This window comes from Hoplias malabaricus, chromosome 11 (genome assembly GCF_029633855.1).
Source record: "Hoplias malabaricus isolate fHopMal1 chromosome 11, fHopMal1.hap1, whole genome shotgun sequence".
Classification (NCBI taxonomy): Eukaryota; Metazoa; Chordata; class Actinopteri; order Characiformes; family Erythrinidae; genus Hoplias; species Hoplias malabaricus.
In genome coordinates this window covers 33,331,795-33,355,567 of record NC_089810.1, presented here as the reverse complement: position 1 = coordinate 33,355,567, position 23,773 = coordinate 33,331,795, and the positions used below count along the sequence as shown (strand labels likewise).

At 38.2% G+C, this 23,773-nt stretch overlaps 1 protein-coding gene across 2 annotated transcripts in view; it reads left to right on the top strand.

The window, feature by feature from the left end:
- The window catches only part of reln (reelin), a 103,573-nt gene that overhangs the window by 56,002 nt on the left and 23,798 nt on the right, over window positions 1–23,773 (top strand). For both annotated transcript variants that reach the window (XM_066684709.1, XM_066684710.1), the window contains exons 5-35: window positions 2,248–2,280; window positions 2,407–2,485; window positions 2,572–2,668; window positions 2,822–2,873; window positions 3,456–3,552; window positions 3,838–4,078; window positions 4,443–4,588; window positions 5,517–5,668; window positions 5,789–5,904; window positions 6,192–6,400; window positions 6,809–6,937; window positions 7,110–7,219; window positions 8,160–8,226; window positions 9,294–9,527; window positions 10,381–10,542; window positions 11,564–11,800; window positions 11,952–12,144; window positions 12,663–12,775; window positions 14,257–14,394; window positions 14,520–14,706; window positions 14,857–15,062; window positions 15,164–15,335; window positions 16,645–16,851; window positions 18,114–18,349; window positions 18,523–18,680; window positions 18,777–18,984; window positions 19,292–19,368; window positions 20,078–20,236; window positions 20,509–20,703; window positions 21,664–21,937; window positions 23,029–23,169. In XM_066684709.1, the coding sequence (XP_066540806.1) occupies window positions 2,248–2,280; window positions 2,407–2,485; window positions 2,572–2,668; window positions 2,822–2,873; window positions 3,456–3,552; window positions 3,838–4,078; window positions 4,443–4,588; window positions 5,517–5,668; window positions 5,789–5,904; window positions 6,192–6,400; window positions 6,809–6,937; window positions 7,110–7,219; window positions 8,160–8,226; window positions 9,294–9,527; window positions 10,381–10,542; window positions 11,564–11,800; window positions 11,952–12,144; window positions 12,663–12,775; window positions 14,257–14,394; window positions 14,520–14,706; window positions 14,857–15,062; window positions 15,164–15,335; window positions 16,645–16,851; window positions 18,114–18,349; window positions 18,523–18,680; window positions 18,777–18,984; window positions 19,292–19,368; window positions 20,078–20,236; window positions 20,509–20,703; window positions 21,664–21,937; window positions 23,029–23,169 (4,825 nt within the window). The remainder of the gene's footprint in view (window positions 1–2,247; window positions 2,281–2,406; window positions 2,486–2,571; window positions 2,669–2,821; window positions 2,874–3,455; window positions 3,553–3,837; window positions 4,079–4,442; window positions 4,589–5,516; window positions 5,669–5,788; window positions 5,905–6,191; window positions 6,401–6,808; window positions 6,938–7,109; window positions 7,220–8,159; window positions 8,227–9,293; window positions 9,528–10,380; window positions 10,543–11,563; window positions 11,801–11,951; window positions 12,145–12,662; window positions 12,776–14,256; window positions 14,395–14,519; window positions 14,707–14,856; window positions 15,063–15,163; window positions 15,336–16,644; window positions 16,852–18,113; window positions 18,350–18,522; window positions 18,681–18,776; window positions 18,985–19,291; window positions 19,369–20,077; window positions 20,237–20,508; window positions 20,704–21,663; window positions 21,938–23,028; window positions 23,170–23,773) is intronic.

Sequence of the window (23,773 nt, the reverse complement as noted above, 5' to 3'; positions counted from 1 at the left end):
TGAGAGACCATATATAGACAAAGAACCAGGAATGACACCACCTTCTCTGGGCCTGACCTTATTTAAGATTGTCTGAAATGGCCTGAGGAACCATTCATTAATTCATTATCTGTAACCCCTTATCCGGTTCAGGGTCGCAGTGGGTCCGGAGCTTACCCAGAATCATTGGACGCAAGGCAGGAATACACCCTGGAGGGGGCGCCAATCCTTCGCAGTGCAACACAACACAAAATTCACTCACACACACCTATGGACACTTTTTTTGAGTCACCAATCCACCCACCAACGTGTGTTTTTGGACACGGGAAAACATACCAAGCTCCTCACTGAGGAGCAGGACTGGAACCCACAACCTCCAGGTCCCTGAAGCTGTGTGACTGTGACACTACCTGCTGCACCACCGTACCACCAAAATTTCTAATTATTATCACAGCACAGTTCAAAATTCAGTATTCATGATGGTCTCGGGTTGCATTGGTGGTTCTCATGTTATGGGTGCATATTTGTGAAGGCACAGTTAATGCTGAATTATATACAGGATCTGTAGCAACATGTTAACATTTAGATGACGTCTTCTTCAAGAGAGTCCTGGCTTATTTCTCTCAGTTTTGACATTTGATTTATTATCTTTGTAATGTTTTAAATCAAATATACAGGTTACATTATTTTCAATCATTTCACAATATGCTTTTATTATTTTTTATAGTGTCCAAACTTTGTTGAAAAAGGGGTTGTAGATAAAACTGGATTGCACCACTATAATGATAACAACAATGGTAGTACTAAAAACATTTTGATAATTACGATGAATATTACTGTTATCGTCATTATCAACGACTTCATGACAATATCTGAAAAGTCAAAAGTACCACAGTTATGTCATGTTTCTAATTTTCTCTTGCCATAACTGAAGAGAAGCTGCAGGCTGCACTTTCACAGATAGAAAGGAGCTAAAGATTAGTGAAGAAATACTTAAAAAGATCTTAAGAGATGACCTGCCCTTTTTTTGTGTCCAAGCTGTCAGACAGAGCTTGGTATCTTTTCAGTTTAATGTGGTGATCCTCTACACTCTCTCCACTTTCATCCAAATATCATTTTAAAATGAGAGGGGCATGGAAAGTGCTTGCGTAGCTCCAAATTGTTCTATGTAAGGAAGAAATTACTGAAGGTTGGGAGGGATGAGAAGAACCTCCCTGGCTGGGAAGATATGGCATTAACACAGATCCGTGGCTAATAACAGAGGCTGTAATTGAAGTATTTAACTAAATGAGAGAGGATTAAAAACTGGAAGGCTGAGAATGGCTCTTTCTGGGTTTTAGAGAGAAATGGGGAGAAATGGCCTCAAGGACTGGATGAGTCAAAGAAATATTCCAAAGGCAGGAAAAGATAAAGACAGAAAAGGGGAAACTGGACAAAAGGAACGATCTTAAAAAAAGATTTGAAAGTGTAACCAATTTTAGCAACTGCAGAACCTTGTGGTGTGAAGAGTGTGTGATAGCAGAGTGGTCCAGAATTAACAACCCTGGACATGTCTGTCAACAGATAATTGATAGCAAATTCTTGTCCGTCATTTCTGCACTTCTTAAAATTCACCCCCAAATTCACACCCAAACGGCCTCACATGAAAACAGTCTAGCTTTTCATCACTGCGGCTGCTTCTTCGTGGAGATCATAATGAGTGGCAACGAGAGAAGCTCTGTGACTGAACAGACCCTCACTGCACGTCCTGCATCAGCAGGCATTTTCATGGATTACGTCTGGAAAGGGAAATCCTTTGATCAGTTTTAATGGGCTTTTGCATGGAGATAAATTGTAGCCTGCTAAGTTTGTGTTGGATATTCTTTGACGGCCCACCCACAGTAGCACTTAGCCATTTCTTGCTTTAACACCCCGTCCTGGAAATTAGCTTCACCTTCAGCATTTAGCTTAACAATACTGCTGCTTTGCTCATTAGATGCCAGTTTAACTAACAGAGAGATGTGTTTTCAATGCAGTTTACGCTATAAAGCTGATTATAGCTATATATAAAGAAAATATATTTAAGAAACGTTTATGTGTTAACATAAATCCCTAGGCTGCAATGTTGCACCCACTATACCAGAGCATAGCAGTAAAGAAAGAGATGAGGCATAAAGCAAAGTCTTCAGTTTACTGATCCAAATTTAGTCTAGTCTTTGCTGTAGCACAAAGCACTTAACAACAATACATACAGTTAGCATAGAAGCTAATATTGTCTCTTTGTTTCAGCTCCCACAGAATCACCACTGAGGCCAAATTTAGGTAAGAACATGCCCACGTTAACCCACACTGACATTTTCCCTCACTAATAAGTGAACGTTACTGTAGCCGTTCTTTGTGCTCTACAGTCTGATGTTTTTTTTTTTTTGGTTTTTTTTTTCTTCACAGCTGAGATTCATGGAAACCATGCTGTCCTTCGTGATGATTTTGATTCTAACCAGCAAGGAGACCTGGAGCTCAGCATCTGGTGAGGATTCACAAGACTTTATATTCAAATTATGTGTAATTACATCTGTCAGTGTAATTTTAATTCTGTGCCTTTGTTCATTACAGGTCAGACTGCAGTAACTGTGAGGTGGGGGAGCAGTGTGGTGTGCTGCTGCATGGAAAAGCAGTCACTTTCTGTGAGCCTGTTGGACAGAGAGAACTGGTAATTTTATAATTCACCACAAACCACATGCTTGCTGCTGAGCGTTCACACACACACACACACACACAAACACACACACACACCAACTGTATTCATAAAGCTTTAATTCTGATATAATTTAAATTTACAATATTCTGTCTGTTCTTTGTTCAGACCACTGTACTCCTGAACACAAGCACTGCCTCAGTTCTGCAGTTTGCCCTGGGTAAGTACTTGCAGATAGCCATGTGGTTGAATTTTGTCAATTAATGTTGATTTATAACTGTTTCACTTGCTAAGCTAGAAATTAAATATTGCCCCAGCTATGTACCTGCTCTGTTTTCTGAAAGGTCTCTGCTGAAGGCTCTGCTTGACCTTTTGTTTTTATCCTCCATATTTGCCTACATCATCTTTAGGCATCATTCTCTAAAACCTTCATGAATATTATGCCATTGTCACAACAAATAGCCTTAGCTTCCAGTCATGCCCTACGAACCTTACAGTTCCACTAAACCGATCATTTATTTCTATAGCGTGACACTGTTTAGACATCAATTATGCACGGCCTTGCAAAGTGAATGGGGGGCTCAGTCCCTGGGGTGTGAGTGGATCATAGCCAGCCTACGTGAGGAAATGGAAATGACGAAAGGAAAAATAGCTGACACATTATTTCCCAGTTTTGCTGCAGGCTGCCTCTCTAGGGCTTAACTTGATACTAATACGCTTGGCTGTCCAGTCATGAAGAATGAGTATGCTAACACAGTTCTGTTTCTGTATATATGTGTGTGTGTGTGTTCTCTTGTTTTAGGCTCTGGATCCTGTCGCTTCAGTTACTCGGATCCCAGAATAGTTGTTTCATATAGTTCAAACAGCTCAGATGAGTGGATCACCTTGGATAAGATCAGGTCTGCTTTTCTATCTCCCATTTATCTTGTTTATTCGTCACACTTCTACAGATTTTCATTCCAAATTGCTCCATCTGTTACAAAAACATCCTGTGCCTTGTGCTTTAGTTTCTGGTGTTGAATAATGTGGTATCTATGATGCTCTTTTTTCCAGCTGGATGTGTCATATTTAGCTTAAACCTAGACCTCTCTATATCCATATGTTGTTTTGGAAAACTCAAAGACACCAGAGCAGTCCATTTGGCCTGGTATCTAAAAGACACTCTCTCTTGCACTCTTTTTCAGAGCACCCACTAATAGCAGCACAGTAGTGCATCTGTTGCCAGTGCCACCGGGCTTTAAAGGGGAGGCTGTGCGACTCCGATGGGCTCAGGAGCCTCCATCGGGGCCTGATGGCTATGAGTCTTGCTGGGGACTGGACAATGTATTGCTGGTCAACATGGCCCACAAGCCTACTCTCCTGGAGGACAACCTCGATCCTCTTGATACGTCCAATTGGCTCTTTTTCCCTGGTGCAACTGTAAAGGTAAAGTAGAAAAATGATGATGCAGTGGTTTTGTACATATGGAAAATTGCTAGAAAGCTGTGAACACTGTAAAAGTCTGTTATTTGAATGGCCATTCACAACCCAAATGACCATTAAGTAAACTTGTAGTAAAGTTTGCACAAAAACAACAAAAGTATTCAACAAAATACAGTTTGCAGCAGTTTGTAGCAACTGTGCCCTTTCATTAAATTGTTTTTGATACCGACTGTGTGTGTTGATTAAAGGAGATAACCAGTAAAGGACTTGTAAAATACATTGTTTAGGCATTTGCAAATGTGTTATTACACTACATGTTTTACATTGCATATTTAAAGTTTTTTTTTTTCCTTTTCCTTTTCCTCAGCATGCTTGTCAATCAGAGGGGAACGCTCTATACTTCCACGGTGGAGAGGGAGTGGGGCATAGCTTTGCTTCTACCCGAGACATTGACCTCCACAGAGAAGAAGGACAGAGCTACTGGGAGGAGGACTTTGAGAGTCCACCCAGTGGGTGAGTATATTATTATAATTATATATTAATATTGGAAGTTGTGTTCTATATTAATTTATAGATTAATATAGATTAATATATAAATTAACATTTATATATTAATTTGCAGAGACAGCAGGAAGAAGTGTCATATTGCCAGCAGAATTTTCTCATAACACCCTCTGCCTCCCAGCAGCAATTTGAAGTGTTGTATTATTCAGCAAGTTTATAAAAGTAGTTTTAAATATATTAATGATGAATCATCAAACTGATCAAGAGTATTTAATAACTCTAAGAATAATTTAAAGTCTTGTGTTAATATGACTTTCAATAGACAAGTAATGCAAAAGTGTAATGAGCGATGCAGGGAACCTAGGAGTCAGACGTAGATGTGAAGATGTGAATTTATAAAACAATTTTACAGAAGGAAATCAAAAGATATAACAGAACACATTCAGGAATAAACAGATATTGCATAACAGGACTAAAGATGATAGATCAAATAGACACTATAGATAAAGGGAACTAAGGTAAAAACACTAAATATACTGAACAAACCAATGCTTTGACCAAATATGATTGTTATTATCCTTCAAAACTATTTTTCTTAACAATAAACTTGAGGCTTGTATAAAATTATACATAACTACAATTCAATTTTTGTTCCCCTAAAAAGTAGTAGATGTGTTTTGAGTGAGTGTGAAGAACAAAGTTTGTTTCCAAATGTTTTCGTTGATCACATTGATTTTTTTTTTTAAATCAACACCACTATTATTTAACATAATGAAGTATTTATTAACCAGGAAAAATAGGAATTGGACAATAACCTCAAATCCTAACCCCTAACTCTAACCCAAGCAAATACAGGTAATCTGTAATCTGCACTGTGATATATTCTTACCATAACTTTCTCAATCCTGATTTTAATTGAATAATAATTTGTTTTCAGCTGGGATATTGAAGGGGCTGTGTATGGCACTCAGTGTGGGGAAATTGAGTCCGGGTCTGCACTGGTTTTCCTTGCGGATGGAGTGAGAAAGGTGTGCACTCCCTACATCGACACCACCTCTTATGGCAATCTGCGCTTCCATTTTACCATGGGTATGAGTATTTGTTTACATTACACATGTCAACCCAAAAACATATGGGTATTTCTGATATTTCTAGAATGTGTTTAATTTGGGACAACCTTGCTTGTATGTGTGTGTGGGTGTGTGTTAGGTGGTGGAGATTGTGACCCAGGGGAGTCACATGAAAATGATGTTATCCTCTTTGGACGGTCAGAGGGAAGAAGAGACCATGTGCTTTTGGATACACTTCCATTTTTAGCCTACAGGGTAAAGCTTTTGAGTCTGAGATGTGAAAAATTTAAATTAAACCAAAGCTTTTTTTAAGATTAATATTATCACATTTATGTTAAGTTGCTGTCATCACATCACTTGAAATTATAATACTGTAATATATATTACTAAAAGATAGATAAGCTATGGATATTAATTGATAACTTTTCCAGATCATGAATATTAGAATAGAGATAGATGCATAAATTCTCTCTCTCTCTCTCTCTCTCTCTCTCTTTCTCTTCCCCCCGTTTCCCCCCACCCCGTTTCCCCCCACCCCCCAGACGCCTACTGTGGTGTCGGTGGCCTTGCCTGTGGAGCTGCAGACTCCTGTGACTCAGTTCTGTCTGGAACAGAAGTTTCATGCTGGAGCCAACCATCATGTATGGGCACTGGACTTCCTGCAGCTGCTGCCAGTCCTGCCTGGGGCTCACACGCACGTGGCCCAGTTCTCCATCAACCTGGGCTGTGGCTCCTTCCAGCCTGCTAACAGGTGCCATTATATTCTGCTTGCTTAAATATGGTCTGCTTGTATTTAATAAATTAGCAAATTAATAAATTCAGAGGCAATGAAACCTTAAGGCTGTGTTAACATTTTAACCTACAAGGGGCTCAGTAAATTCTCAGTATATGTAAAAGATATGAACCACATATATGTCATTTATTATATATATATTTAGGTATCACTCATAGCTGTTTAGTTCCCTGACAAGGTGGGGTTCAGTATTGGAAAATAAGAAACTGTTACAAACTAAATATTTAAAAACATTTACTCAACTAATTAAATAAATAAAATAAGTTATAATTCACTACCTAAATGTATAATATTAATTCTATATAATAAAGTGTGCAGAATTGATATGCACTTGTTATTTTTCTTAAATTTCTTTTTTTTTAATAGTGTCAATCTGGAGTTCTCAACAAATCATGGTCGCTCCTGGTCCCTCCTGCACACGGAGTGTTTACCTGACCTGTGTTCAGGACCACACCTTCCCCACAGCACAATCTACTCATCTGAAAATTACAGCGGGTGTGTGTGTGTGTGTGTGTGTGTGCGCGCGCATAATGTTGTATTATTTACTTCTTACAAATCCTCTCATTTAAATGTATAATTAATGTCTACAATATTTTATTTATCTGTGAAAGCTATAAAACTTATAAATGGCGTTTGTTTGTTGTTGGGGTGATGGGTGAGGGTGTAGGTGGACAAGGATTTCCCTTCCTCTTCCCAATGCTGCCCTCACAGAGAGCACACAGTTCCGGTGGAGGCAGACTGGAACTGGACCTGGAAACATGTGGGCCATAGACAATGGTGAGAGTAATTATAGAAACAACAGTCTTTATTTTTCCATCATAAACAATATTTTAAAGAGTAAACACCCTCCCTTAATTTCAGATATCTCCATCCATAACTCAGCTTGCAAAAAAAGCAAACAGAGGAGTGTTGTTCTTTCTCCATCACCTTTACAGGAGTAATTTAGCCTGATATTACATTAATGCAATTTAACAGCACACACCTTTCTGACATTTTTTTAGTTTAGTTAACAGCTTATGATATAATCAGATAGAGATAAAGAAAATAATTTGAATAAATAAAGTGAGGGGGAAAGGATGAACAACGATTATTTAACTATGTTTATATGTAAACAACCTGGAAGTGCAGGAGGTTGAAATGCTGCAAAAGACAGTGAAACATTGCTATCATCAGATCTGTTCTCTGTACAAAAGACAAAATTCATCACCCAGATTGTTCTCAGCGAAAGATGCAATATGTCTCATGGCTTGGTGCCCAAGGCATGGGTGACTTGCATTTGTGTGAATAGGTTCATTTGGCTGTGTATACTTAGATTTAGAGACATCTTTTCTAGGGAAGTCCATGGTTATTTCAGCAGGACAATGCCAGGCCACGTTGTGCATGTGCATATAATATTGTATATAATATTGTAGAGTTAGTTTTGGGCATGTTGGTTTTGTGTTGTTTGTTCTCAGCACATCATAGGACTGGTTCATTTCACATTGGACTGTGAATGGAGTGGAGGGAACTGCATTTTGTGTGTGCGTTTGTGTGTGAAAACGCTTTATAAGTGAAAAGCCTGTGACTTTTCTGCATGGCTCTGGCCAACAACAACAACAACAAAAAAACTTGATTCAAGATTGAAAAACGTATCCAATAATAGTAAGATTTTAAAATTAAACGCTTGCAAATACCTGTATTTTTGATGTATATTTGTGTGTTTATGTGCTCCTTACAGTATATATTGGACCATCCTGTCTGCGTTTCTGCTCAGGGAGAGGACATTGCTCACGCACCGGATGCAAGTATGCACATCCTGTTAAGATTTCATATTCAGATTCAAAATGTTATTGTCTATCACTACATGACATAAATTTGCATTTGACATGCTGCAACATACCACTTGTAAACACATTAATTACACCTAATGAGAAGACATTTAAATCTCCTTAAAAACATAGCTCATACATACTAGCAAAATATACTAAAATAAATTTTAAAAAATAATTCCCTCTAACCATGATTAAATGGTTAAATGATTAAGGCAGTTTGTATCCACAGGGACAAAGGGTCTTTTGAAAACATTTGTTATGAAGCTATAACAATCTGCTATCAATCTGTAGAACAAGCTTTTCTTCATTGTATTTATATTTATTAAAAAATAATATTAATTTTAATTGTTACATACAGAGTTTGATATTGCCTTGTCTAGTGCTTATTGAAAAAAAGCTTAAAATGTTGATTTGGGGAATATAACTTTATCAATATGTGGTTGCAGTTTTTTCTGTTTTGCACCATTTACTAGACTTGTACACTTTCTCTATTTTGTAAAAATTTGAGAAAATTTTGTTTATCAATAGTTGATAAACCATATTAACTATTTATATCGATTATGTCTTTTAGGAATGCACAGTTCGTCATAGAGGCTTAGAGTCAGACTACTAACTGGTTAATCTAGGATGTGCAGAGTGGTGTGGGCGGGGCTTAACATCAGCAGCCAATGACTGTCTACATCCCACCCCCCACCCCCCTCAAAGTCAAAATCGAGAAACTTCTGGAAGCGAAAGCGAGACTGAGAGAAGCGCAATTGAGAAAAGGCGGAATAAAAGAGAAAACGGATTTTTCAAGAATATTAAACTCAAAATAGACATATATATATATATACAGAAATAATCTGTTTACAAACCTGTTTTTATAACTCACAATATTAATAACAGTTTTCTCAATTACAAAATGTCATTTATTGGTTATTGATTGTGTTTTTTTGGTTCTCAGAAATTTAGAACCTATTTTGACGCCATATAAATACTCGTCAAAAAAAGTAGACTACATTTACTTTATACATGCATTTATAACATCTCTTCTTGCACAGGTGTGACCCAGGTTTCAGCGGTCCAGCATGTGAGCTTGCTTCTCAAACCTTTCCTGCATTCCTGTCCGAGGGTTTCTCCAGCCCAAGACTCTCCTCTTATCACAGCTTCTCTTCTCTGCGTGGCGCCGAGGTCAGTTTTGGCTGTGGAGTTTTAGCCAGTGGGAAGTCTTTGGTCTTCAACAGGGACAGCAGGAGACATTTGGTTACAGCTCCACTGGACAGCTCACAGGCCAGGTAGAGACACACAACCGCTCAAACACAACTTCAGTCAGGTCAAAGCATCCTTGGTAGCACTGTGAACTTGCAGCATGTTTCCTGCATCTCCTTGTAGCCCTCTCACTGTGTGGTCAGGAATTGATGCGGAAAGATAGTTCTGGATCACGATCACAATTCCAGTTCCAGCTCTATTGCTGTGGAGCTTTATACGCCTGTACACATGCTTTTCACTGAGCAGGAAGACAAGGCTCTTGTGCTATTGGCCCAGTGTATCCCATTTCATGTCATGATTTTCAGGGGTTATTATAGAAGCTGTGAATGCACAAATGAATATCTGTGACAGTGGTGGGTGCATCTGAAAGCAGCTGCTAAATGAACTAATTATATAAAATATCTATATGATAGGGAGTCTACTGAAACACTAATAATTCTCAGTAAAAAAATCTATAATAAGTACTTCAAATTAATTATTTTAATTTGTTTTTAGTTACTCTAGTAAACCTACTTATTACAAATCAGGGATAAAGATGCTTATTATAATGGAATGATCACTGGGATTAATGTGCAGCTTCTTTTATTCTGATTTCAATCTCAGATGCTTGTTAAAAATGCCAGTTAAAAATATGTTCAGGGGCATCTGAGCATTAGGTTTCATTGTATTGGAAGTGCTCTGAAACCTCCAGGGAGATAGACCTTGATCTTCACGACCACAGCTTGGAACCTGTTTATTTATAAGATTAAAGAATGAATGGGTGCAAATCTGTTTGGACAGGGAACATATTCCCCTGGGCCTGTTTTTCCCTTCTTTTCTCACCAATTACGGCCTCAAAACCTAGACTGAGAGTTATATTTTCTCTCACTATCTGTACAGGTATCTACAGTTCACTCTGAGACTGGGCAGCCGTAGTACCCTCAGCTCCTGTCCTGCCCCAGATCAGCCGGGGGAAGGCTTGCTGCTCCATTACTCTTCAGACAATGGCATCACCTGGACCCTGCTGCAGCATTACCCTTACCAGGGGTTCCATGAGCCTAGGTATGCCACATATGACACAGCCTCTTTTATTTTTTGCACATTGTTTTAGTTTAGCTGGTGTTTTTCTGTATAAGGTCAGTGTTATTAAAGCAACACTTAGTCAGATTTGTGTTTTTTTTTTGTTCCTGGACTCCCCCTTAAACCGCATTTTACTGGAATGCACTCCTTTATCTTTGCCATGAAATTCTCATTACATGATAAAGAGAAAATTATATATGTGATAAAATTTGTGTGCTAGTATCAAACTGAAATTAATCCAGATCTAGTCATTGTCAGTATTAATAATGCAGTTTCATGTTTATATAGCTGATGGAGTATTCACTTATTCATAGATCAGGCATGGGACATTTCCCCAGAGGCAAAAATATACAGACATATGACTGTAATAAACAAATAGCATAGAAAACATGTGACTGTAGTGATCAAATAATATAAAGACATGAGAATTATTTTAAACAAATGAGTTTTGTGGCAGAGGACATTAGAATGGTCAAAGGGATACTTGAGTTAAAACTCAGGCCTGAATTCTGTGGGAAAAAAGGAGAATGGTAGCATGAGATTGTCTGGTACGGTGTGAAATATGACTTCCTTAGAAGGCAATGCTATTTTTTAATTGGGCTCCTATGATATACTGCATTCTTGAGGAGATAAAGGTACCATTTTGTATCCTATGAAATGCAATCTAATAGGAGGGGCGAGATGACCTCGACCTAAAAAAAGTGTATGTAAACTGTGGTTTTGTGTGAATATGTGTGAGTGAGTCTTTGGGTGGCCTTCTGAGACTGCTCCCCAATATTTTAAGAAATTAAAGAGCCTGCTGATCTTCCAAGAAGTGGTCTTCATCTTTCAAGTATTTTTAAAAGAACTAGGAACTTTTATTAGAACTTATTCTTTCAAGTATTATAGTTAGATTAGATATAAGATTAATACGTCGTGGTAACAACATAGCCATGTTGTTAAATGAAGTTTAGTAAAAAAATACCAAGATGGATCACATTGTAATCTATACGGTCTCTCTTAGGATTGTCTCTGTAGAGCTTCCCCCGGGTGCCCGGAAGTTTGGGGTGCAGTTCCGCTGGTGGCAGCCATACCACTCAGGTCGTGGGCACGATGTGTGGGCACTGGATGAGATCAGCATGACCTCTGTGCTCTTCAACACCATTAGCCTGGACTTCAGCAACGTACTGGATGTCACTCAGAGTCTGGGCTTCTACTTGGGGCACGTGCAGCCCTACTGCCAGCATGACTGGACCCTGAGGTATCTATTAGGATATCAAATCTTTTAATTTTTCTTTTAATATTCTCAGCTGGTGTTATAATCTGTTGTATAATTGTTTTGTTCTCAAAATATTGTCACTGTAGTTAAGAGAATAATAACGTTATGTGTTTTTATGCTCATATTTGCTCAGTTTTTCCGGAGAGCCCAATCCTGGATCGAGTATCCGCTATGTGGAGACTCAGTCGATGCAGATCGGGGCTTCTTACACACTTCAGTTCTCTCTGGTGATGGGCTGTGGCCGTGAGCCCTCCTCCCACATTGACACGCAAGTTCGTCTGGAGTTTTCTACAAATCATGGCCTCACCTGGCACCTTGTCAAAGAGGTAAGAGCTATAGGTTTTTACCAAAACAAATAGGAGAATATTCTTGAAAGAACTTTGAAAGAAGAATGTTTTGCTTTTATATTTTTTGTTGCTGCTGTTGCAACAGAATAAACTGTAATTTTAAATGTATATTTTTATTAAAAATTAGCCTACCATATTATGAAAAATACACTTGTTCATAATAATGTGTGGATCTAGAGCTCGCCAACCGACACACTGTGAAACGAGACCTCCCAGTCAGTTTTCTGTTTGTTGCCTATGTCAGAATATATGGGATAAAACTAGCCGCTCATGACATCAAGAGATTTTAGGGTTCCCCCATCCCCTCGCCTTTTCTGAAAGTAGTTAGGGTAACCCCAGGACAGGTATTAAAACATATATTTTGTTTGGGTGGTGCTCTTGATTATTGAAATTGTAATTGTATTTTGCAATATTATTTTTGCTATACTATAGGTTAGTTTTTATCATTGAAGATTGTTATTGATAGAAGAACTATGATGACCCTCTGTTATTTACAGGCCTGCCTCCCAGGTATGCCCAGCTGCTCTGAGTTTACTGCCCCCAGTGTCTACCATCCCTCTGAGTTTACTGCCTGGAGAAGGATTACCCTTCCCCTGCCTCAGAAAACATGGTGAGTACTTATTTTCAGAAATGTACAACTGTTACAATTACAATTAAACTTTATTACAGTTTTACACAGTTATACTTACTGTTGTGGTGTGGTGGTGGTGGTGTGTTTACCCAAACATGTAACTGAGGTTAACTGCCATCAGAAATGACAGGAAAGTGGTTATTTCTAATTTAGAAGCAAGAACTTTCTTTCTTTGTTTATTTATTAGCACTTTCCTCCTCAGTAAAGATGTTTGAATGTAAAGACGAACTTTGAAAACAAAAAAACATGCAAACATATCCACAATGTACACTCAGATATATCTGTGTGCATGTGCATTTTTAAGCAATGCACTTTACTTTTTACCAGAAAATGATACCATAACACAATATATGAGACTTGTTTTCTTTTAATCTCCTTTTGTGTGCAATAAATATGTCCTGGTCTAATCCACACTCTGATATGAGCTAGTAAGGTCATGGTTGGATCACGATTATAGATTCCTCCTCACATCCCTGTGATTAATGTCACTGTGTGATCGTGTCTTGGGTCGTAGTGTTAGGACACTGACCTTCCATGTCACCCCCATAAACGGGGGCTCAATTTTGGTCTCTGCGATTTATTGCCATCACACATGCAGAGGCATGTACCAAAGTATCCCTGCAGGGGTAGTGTTATTTCGAGTGAAAATGGCGAGTGAGAACAATTTATTGGTCACTGCATACCTTATGAACTCCATGAGGAAAAAAGCGCTGCAAAAGCATGTGATTCATTTGTTCTGTTCTTGGGGACAATATTGTATCCAAACATATGTGTGAGTTTAATTTGTGTAACTCTTTTTAAAAATAATAATAATGCATTATTATTACATTAATAATAATGTTCTCCCCGTGTCTGCATGGGTTTCCTCCGGGTGCTCCTGTTTCTTCCCATGGTCCATAAACACATGTTGATAGGTGGATTAGCTACTCAAGGTGTGAGTGAATGTGTGAGTGTGTATCGCCCTGTGAAGGACTGGTGCCCCCTCCAGGGTGTGTTCCCGCCTTGCGCCCAGTGATTCTGGGTAGGCTGCGGTCCCACTCCGACCGTGAATTGGATAAGCAGTTTCAGACAATGAATGAAAGGATAATATATTCGATCTATATAGAAATTTTTAAGACCCAATAAAACACTTATATAGATAGTACAAAGAAGAAATAAAATACCAAAACAAACTAGAATGCAGCAATAGAGAGAACACATGACAGCGGATACAGCAGTGGTGAACTTAGCGACCAATGAACAGTACCACACCACAGGGTTAAAACCGGCTCCAAAACTGACAGTCACTGTAAATAATAGCAGTTTCAGCAGGTTGGTAGATGATGATGCCCCCCAACATGGTCAACACAAGCAGCAGGATCTGCAGTTCAGCTGGCAGCTAGTTACCAGTCAGCAGCAATTATAACGACGAGCATTGCCCTGTGTAGTTTGATTTTCTGATATTATTGCTGCCCTCTTAGGTCCAGTGCAACACGGTTCCGCTGGATCCAGAACTACTACAGTGAGCAGGATGAGTGGGCTCTGGATGACATCTACATCGGCCAACAGTGTCCTCAGATGTGCCACGGACACGGATGGTGCGACCACGGTCACTGCAGGTGAATGTCTGCATAATTATAAATGACATGAAGACAGCAAATGATGTCACCATCATTCTTTAAACTTGTAATTTCCATTCAAACTCTCTCTCTCTCTCTCTCTCTCTCTCTCTCTTTCTCTCTAGGTGTGATGAGGGCTTCTCTGGAACAAACTGTCAGCCCTCCTCCCCTCTGTCCTCCAGTGTACTCTCAGACTTTGAATCTCAGGAAGCACTAATTGTCTCTTGGCAAGAGGTGATTGGTGGAGAGGTGGTGACCCCTGACCAGGGTTGTGGTGTTGTGTCATCTGGATCTTCTTTGTACTTTAGCAAGGTATCAAGTGAATGAAATATTAATAATAAACAACATAAAACTATAGTAATGGCATCATCATATGTTAATTTTTTTTTTAGTTTTTTGTTTTTTTTTTGTTTTTTGAAAAATTGCATTGAACCCTATTCCTGGTTTCTCATATATTATCAGGCTGGACTGAGGCAGCTAGTGAGCTGGGACTTGGACACAGAATGGGCGGAGTTTGTGCAGTTCTACCTGCGTGTGGGTGGAGACTGGCTTGAGTGTAACCAGGCTGATAGCAGGGAGGAGGGTGTACTCCTACAGTACAGTAATGATGGTGGTATTAGCTGGGGCCTGATTGCAGAGATGTACTTCACTGACTTCACCAAACCTCGGTGAGAGGAGAGAGTTTAAGGGATTTTTAAAATAACCTAGTGATCCTTTTCATGACAGATTACATAATCTGTGCTTAATTTCTTGCCTTTTTTGGCTGCAGGTTTGTTCACTATGAGTTGCCTCTGGCTGCTAAGACCCCTTGTACCAGGTTCCGGTGGTGGCAACCCCTCAACTCGGGTGAAGGCTATGACCAGTGGGCTATTGATGATGTCATTATTCTCTCGGAGAGGGAAAAACATGTTATTCCAATGGCTAATCCCACTCTTCCTCAGGTATGATGCTGTCCTAAAATATTATAAATATGTTAAAGTGTTTGTCTCAATGCTTAATGGAGATTATGTTGTGCGCTATGCAGATTTACTTTAAGAATTACATTTAGGCATACAACTTTTTTCATGATGCTTTTCTTTCAGGAAAATGGAAATAAATTAACCTCGCCAGTATTGTGTGTGATAACTGGAAGATGTTTACCTCAATTTTGTTTTTATATGTTGTCAACAGACATTTGATTAAAATCTTTTTTGTATTTGATACCGCACTGACGTGTTCTGTGATGTTACCAAATTGCTTGCTGCATTATTAATGAAGAGGGCTTTGACTCCTTTTGTCTTAGAATCCTGTATGCTCCAATAACTGAGAGTTTTGGTTTTCTTTGACACAGCAAAATCAATGTGGCAACAAAGCAAGTCTTGACATGAGCCCCAGTAACCTGTCAGTTTTTGTATTTTTTTTTTCTTTTACAAAATACAGTAATACCTTGACTTATGAGTTTAATTCGTTCCGTAACTCAGTTTATCCATATATCAAATTCAATTTCCTCATTAAAATGAATTGAAATGCTATTAATCCATTCCAGCCCCCCAAAAACCACACTCATTTTTTTTGTTATGTGTTTTTAAATAAGAAAAACATACTTTATAAATAACAAATAATGTATTGAAAAAATAATAATACACAATAAAAGAGAATGTAAAGATAGAAACTGGTTCAATTAAGTGTTTTTACCTTGAAGATCGGACAAAGATGCTGGCAGAGGTAGAGGAGGTTGGGGGAGTTTTTCTTTTCTTGCTCTATTGCTTATATTAACGTACTCGCTACACACTTAATGTTACAATGCTACAAAAACAGTGATGTGATAGAGAGCTCCGTGTCTTTGTTTACTTTTTTGTCTTGCAAGTTTTTGGTTACACACCTTGAGGAAAATTTATATCTATTCTTGAATTTCCCCTGGGGCTCAATAAAGTATCTATCTATCTATCTATCTATCTATCTATCTATCTATCTATCTATCTATCTAACTAACTCAGATCTCGACTTACATCATAAAACAAAAAATTGAGCGGGCGATTGCTCGTATCTCAGAAATTTCATAAGTTCATTCAAGGTTTCACTGTACAATCATAAAAATAGTCAGTTGTACATTGAAAAGAGCCCTAGTGCAAATTGCCCTGACATATGTTTTTGGAGGCGCAGTGTGAATTTACTGCTTAGTTTAATGAATCTGGTTCTGGTCCAAAGTACTGAGACCATTACATACTTGGTAACACCTGTTCACTCTATCCTCAATCACTTTGCACTTAGAATTTCTACGAGAAGCCAGCATTTGATTATCCACTGAACCAAATGAGTGTGTGGCTCATGCTGGGCAACGAGGGAATGGACAAGGAACGAAATGGTAGTTTCTGTGCCCCCACACCTTCGGCCATGGTCTTTGGGAGATCTGATGGGGACAGGGTGGCTGTGACCAGAGACCTTGCTCTCCGCCCTGGCTACACACTACAGTTCAAGGTACTGGCCATGCATGCAAAACTATCTTACCATTACTCCACATTTGGGTTCACTTTTATTTTTGGGCTCCTAATTAATGATGCTTTCCAACATTGTGCCATCATCTTCTGTAAATGTATATTAATTGTGCTTCTGAAATGGGCTTAAGATGTTTCTGGGGACTCATTCATATCTCATTCATATGATTTCCAAAGGCAAATCTACACCTACGCATGTCTTCATAATAAAGTATAAGTTTCATCATAATGTTTTGGTTTCCCATACACAGCGATGAAAGAGCGATATTAAATTCCTACAACACAATGAATGCTGTGGTGCTGTTAACACAAAAGAATAACCTACAATAGGAAAGTACATGAAAATGATGGAGAAAGATGAATTGCAAAGGAGAGTGAGACAAATTAGTCCTGAAGGGAAAGGAAAGTTGTCTGGTGTTGGAAGTGGTGTGGATTAAAAAGACTTACTCCGAACAAAAGAACATGCATTGCCAAGTATGTCGAGCCAGTGTTGGCACTGGTAGATGAAATGCAAGCAACTTGCTTTGTCATTTGAAAACCAAATTGAAGCCCCATGCTCTGACCTCTGAAGTGTTTTCGTGAGACTCTGTGAAGCAAACAATCAAGGGAGAACGCTATTTTGCTGCATTAATACAAGCACATGTTTCCAATTCAGATATTTAAGAGAGATTCATTGGGAAGTTTTAAGTATTGGATCCAAGGTACCGTTTTTAATACCTAGATGAAACTCCATCAAGCAGATGGCCATCACTGTACCATGAATTCTGCAGCAAAATTAAAGAGAGGAATGTGTACAGCTTTGCTACAACAACAGGCTTGTGGTCAAGCCATAGTGGAGGTTGCACAATTACTTTTGGCAAACAGTATGCATCCTGAATTACTTGTGCAAGGCTAATGTGAAGCACACGTACTATAAATGTTTCATCATAGTTCTCATTTTTAACTTTTACTGACAGTATACAGAACTTTATTGCTGTTGTAGTTAACGTATTACCTTCACATGAATATATCAGTTATGTTTTGGTGTTGTAGGAGGCTGAATATGAAATGTGAAAGCCTGCATAAACATTTTTAATACAAACATTTGTCCAACCGAAATCCAAGTTTGGGACATTTGAAATTATCTTAAGATCATTAAATATATTTTCTGGTCAGCTTTACACTTATTTCCTTCATTCGTACCCTCTCTTCCCAATGCAGGCTTTCAATATTGTATAATATTGCTTTTGTCATCTTTATTTCTAGTTGAACATTGGCTGTGAGTCTGAGTTCAGTGCTTCAGCTCCTGTGCTGCTTCAGTATTCCCACGATGCCGGGCGTACCTGGGCCCTTGTGCGAGAGGGATGTTTCCCGGGGTCTCCTGGCACAACAGGTTGTGAAGGCAGTGGGCGTGAGTTCAGAGAGCCTACAATCTACAACATTGGTGACTATGAGCGCTGGACCAGGGTTACGGTTGTGATTCCTCGCAATGTTGCTGCAAGGTACCTTTGCCCTGCCTTCACTGGAAAGTGCTACAGAAGTGCTGTGCACCTTCATTAACATTAAATTTTATTCATATTTTTTATTTAGAGTTCAATATAGGATCATTATTTATGTTAGGGACTAAGAGGTTTGTTTATACTAGAACTTTTTTCATCTCCTGTCTCCTCTTCAGCAAAACACGGTTCCGCTGGTTCCAAGAGAGCAGTGTTCATCCGGATGCTCCTGCATTTGCCCTGGATGGTGTTTACATCTCTGAGCCTTGTCCTAATCACTGTGGGGGTCATGGGGATTGCATTTCAGGGGTCTGCTTCTGTGATATGGGATACACAGGTGACAATTTAAAAACATCTTCTTCACTTCATGGTCCAAACTGCTGTGTTTTGATGTGGTTAGAAAATCTTTTTTGTGTGTGTGTATATTCTCCAGTGGAGCAGGACAGCTGTGTGCCAGCTGTCCCCAGTCCCTCTGAGCTGGTGGAGGGTTTTGAGGGGAAGCTGAGCCCCCTTTGGCAAAGAATAAGTGGAGGCCAAATAGGAGGTGGCTGTGGTACTATCAGTGAAGGAAAAGCCCTCTACTTCGGCAGCTCTGGCCATCGAGAGGCTCGAACTCTGCCCCTGGACACCACAAATACACGGTGAGTAGGGCTGGACGATATAATCTGATATATTTATATCATGATATATTTTCTAATTTCAGTCTGATCTATATAATTCAGATAACAATATGAACAATAAACCACAGAAAAACTGCCTAGAACAAATAAGAAACATCATATCACTGTAAATCATAAGTCTTGGCTTATTGATATTAATATTTCAAAACTAACTTTAAATTTGAGTGCATTCCTTTATCCCTTTGTCCAAAAGGAGAAAGATTCAGTTGTTCTAGATTTTGCTGAGTGATTGTTACAACAGCCACATAATTTTTGTGTTTTTCTACAGACTGGTTCAGTTCTACATCCGGATAGGAGGGAAGAACATGGGCTCAACCTGCACCAGACCCCGCTCCCGCAATGAAGGTGTCCTATCTCTCTCTCTCTCTCTCTCTCTCTCTCTCTCTCTCTCTCTCTCACGCCCTCCCTAACCTCATATTCATCTGTAGAGAACATATCAGTCACATACACATGCCTGGGGTCAGATAAACACATATATTGCAGCAAAAGTCCAGTCCTGATTTACTACTTATACCATACAGTCCTTTAGTAAAACATTAAAAGCCTATATGGCAGTTAATGATTATGTGCAATTATAATTTTTATAAATATTGTAATTTATTAAGGCCAAAAATAGAATTAGCTTTCAACAACAAATTACAGCAAGGTCAGACATATTAAAGATATTTTGCCCTGCCTCTCACGGACCAAAGTTCAATACATTGAAAATTTTGCAGCCTGCAAATGTTCAGAGAACACACTCAGTATAAATTAACTGCAGTTTTCTATGGTAAACAATTTGCACCTCCTTGTTTCTGCATTCACTGTGCTTTTTATCAACTCCATGGAGCTTACAGGAGCATTTTGTAGTTCTACAATTACAGACTGTAGTCCATCTGTTCTGATCTGAGCAGCAGAGCTGATAAAATGGCCAATGAATGTAGAAACAAGGATGTGGCTTTTATGTTATGGCTGATGTGTGTATATTTGTAGCATGGTTTATTTATGAACGGATTTATTTTTGGCAATTTGAACCTTTATCAATTTACATTTGTTTGTAAATGGTTTATTTCAGGAGTGATTGTGCAGTGTTCCACTAATAATGGTGTGCAGTGGCACTTCCTGCGAGAGCTAGACTTTGGTTCCTTTCTTGAGCCTCAGGTGGTGACGATTGAGCTGCCACCTCATGCAAAGACATCCTACACTGTGTTCCGCTGGTGGCAGCCACAGCAGGGTAAGGAGAGCAGCTCTCTGGTGATTAAACTGTGATACTGAAATGGTATGTGTGTTAAAAGCTGTGAGTGTGATGCTAGACTTTAAAATATTATAGAGACTGAAGGATAGTTGAGATAAAGAACATGAAAAGGAGTGCTCTGTCATCTGTAACATCAAAGCCAATCAAAATAACTATTGTAAGGCAGAACAGTATCAGAATTAGCTAGTCATTAGTTGACATTTATTTTTAACATTTAACATTTCACAATTCTTTGTTATCTCCCAACACAGGAAAGCACTCAGCCCAGTGGGCACTTGATGACATCCTTATTGGGATGAATGATAGCTCCCGAACTGGCTTCCATGATAAGTTCGATGGAACATCACCCTTAAGACTCAACTGGTTCAGAGTAGTGGGTGGAGAGGTGACAGTGGATTGTCTGTCTTTGGACACAGCCTTGACTTTCCAGTCTGATTCAGGAGACAGTGAGTGAACACTGACTTTCAGACCATTTCGATGTAAACATCCATACAGCCAAGGATGGGAAAATTCAGATTTATATAATATATATAATTATTGATAAATCTAAATAATATTTCACATTTTTTCAGTTTTTATGTTTAGTTTATTGCTACATTAATAACAAATTTTGTGATGATTTCATTGTCACAATTGTTGTGATTAATTAGTGATGCCCAGTATATCATTGGTCATATGGAACCTGTTTCTGCGACATAATATAAAAATATTTATAAGGCACTAGTTTTTATTAATATGTAAGTTGCTATCTCAATATTTCAAAATACTATGTCATTATATTGAGATATGAGTCAATATCAATATCTCAATATGAGATAGTATAATTTATTAGTGTTTTAGTATAAACACAAGTATCGTCTAATCATGACCTCGAATATTTTTGGTTGTTGAAGTCTTTAAATTCCATGTTGTTGCTTTTTTATAAGAAATTACTTGGAATTAATTTAAACACCTACCTGCTTTAGAAAATGGTGTGTGCTAAAATGTAATGTAAAATGTAAATCTATTACTTTTAAATGTATCTATCATATGAAGTAAAATATTCATAGTATGAATTCATAATTATTAGTTTAAAATATTTTATATATGCTCACAGATTTAATTATTATTATAAAGAGTTAATTATTATTTAAGTATTTATGTGCAAGCTTAGCATATGTTATGCTGGCCTTGCAAAGGATGGTGGAGAATAATACAAACATCCATCTTTTTCCTGAAAACTAAGAATATGGTCATGTTGCATTAAAAATATGTAAATAGGTTGTTTTATAAACAATGACATGGCTACTGTTACATTATTATTTTAATTATTATAACCTTAATTTAAAACATATACATTGTTCATGTTTTTGTAAATATAGTGTTTATTACATTGTTCAAAATAATTATTCTATGCCTCCTACCAGAACGGCCGCGCTATGCAGAGAGCTGGGATTTTGAGGTGTCTGGCTCATCCTTCCTCCAGTTTGATCTTAGCATGGGCTGCAGTAAGGCTGTAAATCCGGCCCATGGAGTGCGCCTGGAGTTTTCCACTGATTGCGGTCGTCACTGGACGCTGCTCACACCCGAGTGTGTACCACCTGCTATTGGCTGTGCCGAATATACTCAGAGCTCCATCTACAGCACTCCACAGTATTCCCACTGGAGGAGGGTCACTGTGTATCTACCAAGTGCAGCGAAGTATGCCAAGCACACATTTGTTCATATGTCAAAACTATAAAGTTCTGATTCTGTTTGACAGTGTCTATATGTTGATGAGAATCACAAATCTTGCACATTAGAGCACAGTTTGTTATCCTGGCCATCAAGAAGAAACCCCAGTCTAAAGAATATTATGTACAAATCCCAATTCCTGGAAAGTCAAGGAGTCAAGGATCAGTCATTATCTTGAAGCTTTATTTAAAGACAAAATCCCACAGAAAATATTTCCAAAGTTGTCTCTGAACAACTGATTGGTATTTTGTAAATATATACACATTTACAATCTGACGCCTTCAACACACTCCAAAAAAATTGGGAGAGATGCAAGTTTCTCACAGTACTCCATCACTTTTCTTTTTATTGACACTGTTTAAGTGTTTGGGAACTGAGGAGACTAATTGCTGCTCTTCTTTGAGTGGAATATTTGCCTTTGCCAACTTCATGTGATCCATGATGCACCTTACATTGTCAATAGGTCCAGCACATGCACTGTGTGTCTATGAAGCCACACTGTTGTAGTCTGTGCAAAATTTTGCCTGCCATTGTCTTGCTGAAATAACCATTGACTTCCCAGTTAAAGATGTCAACTTGATGGCAGCATATGTCTTTCCTGCATTGCCATCTGAGGTCTCAAAAGTCGTACACATTCAGGAGAAGTTTGCAGTCTTGCCCTACACAGACTGAGATTTTTTTCCTGAATCTTTTCACAATAGTATGTACATTATATGGTAAAATTCTTAGACTCTTATTAGTCTTGCATTAATAAATATTTTATTTCAACAATTTTTCCATTCTCTTGGTAGGTTTGGCACAAAATCTTTTATTTATGTATTTTTACAGGCGTCAAATCCAAAATTTGTTTTAATTTGCAAATTCAAGTTGGTCAGTCAAATATTTTTGTAGATTAAACAGATTTAATCAAGAGATTTAACCACCCAAGGTTCTTGTTTTTACAGCATTTTACAAAATGTTCAGACTCAGCTTGAATGGGATTTGTAAAGTAACAGCCTCGGCAGCTGTGTGATTGATTTCATTATTCAGACCCTGTCTTATATTTTGTAATTTTGTAGTTCTCCCAGAACAAGGTTCCGCTGGATTCAGCCTGATTTCACTCCTGGAGCAGACAGTTGGGCTCTCGACAATGTGCTGCTGGCTCCTGGCTGCCCCTGGATGTGTTCTGGACATGGCCTGTGTGACAATGGTCACTGTGTGTGAGTGACTGTGATTACATCTGTAAATCTATCAGACATGCACACACCACTAATTACTGCAAGCGATAATGACTATTCCGTATCAGAATCAGAAAATGTTGCTTTTATCTCTCAGCATGGAATCGAAGAGTATTTTTAATTATATGAGAGAAAGACGTGTTTTACTCATACTTTTTCAGTTAAATGTACTTCCCTGTGGTCCTTGAAATCTGTGATGAGTGAAAGAAAATGATCTTTTGTGTAGTGTGTTTTACATTAGAATTTTTCATCTGTGACCAAAAGTCATTTTCTGGGCATTGATTATATATTTAAATGAGAAGATTCTCATTGGTCCACTCTATAATGGAGAGATATCATTCATAAAGATTTTTAGCTGAACTGAGGCACACTTGGGAAATCAGTTGTTAATTAAAATCCTGCTGACATTTATACTGTTTGCTTTGTCTTATATCTTGATTATTTTATTCTTTTCACTCCTGCTTTTAAGTTCAGCACAGCTTATTTGGCTAATATTTAACCTATTCATTAATTAAAATCATTGTATTTAAATGTATTATTATTATTAGTAGTAGTAGTATTAATAATCATTTGTTTTATTCTTTGT